Below are 4994 nucleotides of genomic sequence, written 5' to 3' on the forward strand. Positions count from 1 at the left end.
AGCCATTTTTTTTATCAATGTTTCTCAGTAACATAACTGGAACCCCGACTTTCAAAACTAACTTATGATTAGGCAGACCTGAGACTTTAAGACCATTTAAAACATCAGGTGAGTATAAATTGGCATCAAAGTGTTCATGGACAAACTCAGATTAACATAGTTTATCTGAACTTAGATATTCGACTTCATCTCTTGGAAATAATGCTAGCAAACGATCATTTATTTTTCCGAAAACTTCGTTTTTTGGAGCAAGTATTGCACTTTCTTGAAAATATTCTGGAATGTTAGAATCTTCAAGAATTGAAGGATATACAAACTCGATTAATGAACCTATAGGATCATAAGGATCATTAATTAGAAGATCATCAGAATATCAATAATCGCTTCGCCATCGTTAGAACCACCAAGTTTCCCTTCTCCTATATCCAAAAGCCATTTTGCAAAATCCATTGTCTGTTGAATAGCAGATGTATCACTTCCGACAGTTAGCCTCACATTCTTGGTTAGTTGATAAACTTTGCATTGTTGCCATAAATATGATGAACTTAAGGAAGCATTGACAATGTCTTGTCTACTACCACTTGGGATAACAAACAGAATTTGTCTAAAATCTCCTCCAAAAACAATCACTTTCCCTCCAAATGACAAAGTTGAGTTTCTAGGATTATGACACTTGAATATATCTTTCAAAGTTCGATCTAAAGCTTCAAATGCATGCTTGTGAATCATGGGTTCTTCATCCCAAATGATTAATGAGGTTTTTGTAACAAACTGGCCAGTTCACTATCTTGTGATATGGAACAAATATAAACCTCAATAAGAACCAAAAGAAATTATAAACCGTGAATGTGTCGTCCTGTCACCGGTTAATAATAAAGAAGCAATCCCACTTGAAGTAATATTTAAAACAATTTGAGCATTACATCTAACGCAGCAGACAATGTCTTCCAAAGATAGGTTTTACCTGTTCCACCATAACCGTAGACAAAGAAAACACCTCCTTCATTATTCTTTATTGCAGTCATGATATCATCAAAAATGTTTCGTTGCTCAGATGTTAATGCAATAGAATGCCGATCAAACTCGTTCTTTAAATTTTCTATGTCATAATCTAGCTCCTCACTGATATTGTTTGAAGAGGATACAAAATCAGCATCGGGTAAAGGCATCCTTGTAAATTTTTTGAAACTTGAATTGTTACAAAGTAAAATTTGTTCAGTCTTAAACAAAGTCAGGTTCTTAATTTGATCTTCATTAAGTGCTAAACCTGAAAGAAAATTGGTATAATAATTACAAAAAAAATTATAAACAAATTTGTTCTTGAAATAAATTAATATTGCATATTGATTTAAATATGTATTTTAAAATAAATAAGTAAAGAATATTATAATACCTGGAGATTTTAATCTTTGTTGTTGAGTGTAAAGAATTCCATCCGACAAGTATTCTCATGTATTTTCCCACACAACATCCGGGCTAGACACGCTGTGAGATAATAACATGGTAGCGAATAAGAAATGTTTCTTTGCTTCCTTAATAGCTTCGATGTATTATTTATCATCATCTAAGAGGCCGAGAGCATAACATGCATCTCTAAATGAAGGACATATTTCACCATTAACCATGCGGATTTCTTCAAATGATTTTGGTCCCTTCACTTTGTTTAAAATAATTATTAAGAAATATGTTTCGCCAAGATTAGGTGACACTGCATGAATTCTGCCAATCGAATATCCATCCTCCCTTGGCTTCCATGTTTTTGAATCAAGCTTCCAAACAAACTTTGTTGGAAATTCAACATAAGTTAGTTTTTTTTGCTTATTTGTAAACTTTATTGCACTCCATCCAAGATGTGAACATCGAAGAAGCAACTGAAGGCTTGTTAAGAACATTGTTGATATCATCATGTATACCATAGACAACTTGTTGTTGATTAGGAAGATGAAAAGGAAGTCTCATCACTGAAGGATTCCTGTAATGAACATCGTATCCATAAATTCGCGAGGATGCTTCACATGCAGAAAGATATCTCCATTTATAGTATTCTTTTATCTCATCGACTGTATCATCTTTATCACAACCATTGTTGTTTTGTACAAAAGAAACAGTAGCTCTATCCAGACCTTTATTAATATATTTGAATAAATACTTGATGGAAGATCCTTGATTGCACCATTCAACATTTATTTGTGCTTGGTATTTTTTCAACAGGTATTTATTGTATGGAACAACATTTCTGTTATCTAACTGGACACCGGATTTTTCAACAAACGATCCATCGTTTTTTCTCCTATATACAGGAAAACCATTCTGATCAATTGAAGTATGTTCATAGAAATTCTTTGGGAAGTTTTTAGAGCATTTGTTATCCACCATTCAAGGGAAATTAACATTTTGAGTACCACATGGACCATGTATCCTGAACTCATTCATAAGTGAATACAAAGCAGGATCTTGGTGAATGTTGGGAATCTCAGCTGAAATAAATTGATGAATGTGTTCCACGGTAGGAAGCTTGTAATCAGGTTGCATGAATAGACAAATATGACTGTGAGGCAAACCGTTCTTTTGAAACTCAGTTGTATACACAACTACATATGTAGAATAAACAACTTTGTAATAATAAATTAAATAACGTAGCAAATATAACTATATTTTAAATAAAACACGACATTAAAATATGATATGGTTAGTATGAATAAATAATTTTAAATACCTGTTTGAACCATGCCAAATATTGCATTCTCGCGTAAGTTTTAATCAATACATCAAGTTTGATCTTAAATAACCTACATAGGATATCAGGTCTATCCTCTGGATTAAGCGTACTGTCTTTAAGAAATCTTCGAACTTCTGGCCATTTTGGATTGCATGTAAAGGTTAATCAGGATATCCAAACCACTTACAAAGCGACATGGCATCTAAGGAGTTTTGCATCATGTGATGTGCACCACCAGTAAAAGAAGAAGGTAATATAACACGTTGGCCAAATTCCGAAATATCCTTATACCCCTGATCTTGAAACTTACGCAAATTCTCATACGATTCACATTGAAGAACTTTTTGTTTCTTTCGTACGTAATATAACCTCCCTCTTTCAATCATTATATAACCATCTACCAAAAATTGTTGAAAAAGCCTTCTTGAATTCAAAATCAGTGAGAAAGAATTATCCATGTCTTGAATTTTGTAAGCGAAAAATTCCCTCATTGTAGTGTTTGGACGCTTGCAATCGCTCGAAGACGTAACACCTCTATGGGGGATGTCAACTCTATAACCATCGTCACCATATGGAAATAGTAGAGGATACTGTAGAGCAAAGTAAGAAGGATGTAATTCACTGATACGACGTAGAGCTCCAAACGAAGTTTGCACAACGATGTCTCTGTTATTAATAGAATCACCAATGTCTCCTACAATTAAAGCGGTGACCTCAGAAGCAGTTGGTAGGTTATATATCCTTCCATCATGTTGTCTTTTTCCAAAAATTCATGACTTTAGGTCCGCACAAGGATTTGAATTAAACATCTCTAACCATCTTATAACACTTGACTAACTCGTTATTTGAATCCAACATAAGCTTCAAATCTTCTATAATTTTAAGATCAGTTGAATCATCAGTCGATGTAGAGGCATGCTTGCTTCCCCTGTAAATAAAATTATTTTAAGGTACAAATGAGTAATATAAAATTAATATTGTTAAAGTGATAATAGAAAGTAATAGTAAAATTGAATATGTACTAGAAACATTTCTGTCTATTTGAGGTTTCATTTTCGGTATCATATATGTACAACTGGGAAAATCTTGGTTGACATCCATTTGAAGGGACAAGGCTTCTGATACTATGATAATTTTGACCGCAAAGCCTGAATATGTATGGTGTGTTTCCTTAATTAATGGATGAATCAACTTTCCCACCCATCGATGTAAATGAAAACACTGAATTGTAACGACGAATGTTTTTCATGAAGTATTTGCTTTTAGAATCTATTGCACGATAAAGTTGTTTGGAACTTTGCGGCGGTTCTTTTAAAGGAGGTAGTTCTACCTTCCCATAAGCACAACAGAGAGAAAAGATTTTATTCCATGTTTTATTGCCTCTTGAAGATTCGTCTTTCCATAATTTAGCATGCCGTAGTTCACAAACAACATTCTGATCACCATGATCTAAATGCCTGTTAAATAGAACATTATAAAAAATGTAAGTATAAAAAAAAACTTATAATTACCAACTTGAATAATGTAAAATGTTGTTTATGATTATTACCTTTTGATATACCAACATGTGTGGGTTGGATAATATCTCCACCATTAATATCATCATTTGTCATTAAGTCAAATATAAGTATAGGAGATATATGTGCAGATTTTCTTTTTGAGTTATGTACTCATAAAGAATTTTTTTTTGATGAATAACTGTGTGTGGTCGTGGATAAATTGGTTGATTTCTTGGAATTAGAAGATGCAAAATATCGTCAGTTAGTTGATAAGGGTGTTGGAGCATTATGTTGACTGCTACAAATTGCTAAAAGAAAAATAGTATGTTAATCATTTAGTTATTGTAATGTAAAATAATATTGTATAATAAAAAAATATATGCATACCATTTGAGATATTGGAAGGTGGAGTCCTAGAATTTAGATTTGAAGGAGATCGCAAGGTTGTAGAATGATATTGAGGAGTTTTGTCAGAGAGCTGACATTTTCCTTTTGAGACGAAATATTTGTGAGCTTTTTTGAAGAGTTTAAATGTTGACGATAATTGAAAACATCAACTACATATAATTAAAATTTTGTTTAATAATAGAACTCATTAATAATAATGAAAATTAAACACAATTGGGTAATTTCATAAAACATATAGTTAGGATAATAAAAATAATTAAATCGCACAAACTAATTATCCTTCTTGCTCGTGTTAACAGGTGGCGTTGCAGACGAAGTTTGACCGTTGGATAAGGTAGATTTATTTTTGAATTTTATATTATCGAAAT

General features: G+C 32.4%; 1 protein-coding gene across 1 annotated transcript; it reads right to left on the reverse strand.

The window, feature by feature from the left end:
- Positions 1-354: 354 nt before the first annotated feature.
- LOC145105434 (uncharacterized) lies at positions 355-4332 on the reverse strand. Its single transcript, XM_079042536.1, has 8 exons — positions 4235-4332; positions 3940-4176; positions 3558-3647; positions 2907-3475; positions 2444-2591; positions 1914-2290; positions 965-1267; positions 355-734 (listed from the first exon to the last, which is right to left on the reverse strand). Exons 1-8 carry the CDS (start codon positions 4330-4332, stop codon positions 355-357), a joined length of 2202 nt encoding a protein of 733 aa, XP_078898662.1.
- Positions 4333-4994: the final 662 nt, after the last annotated feature.

Source organism: Lactuca virosa, chromosome 4, assembly GCF_052849685.1.
Source record: "Lactuca virosa cultivar CGN04683 chromosome 4, Lactuca_virosa_CGN04683_v6, whole genome shotgun sequence".
NCBI classification, from domain to species: Eukaryota; Viridiplantae; Streptophyta; class Magnoliopsida; order Asterales; family Asteraceae; genus Lactuca; species Lactuca virosa.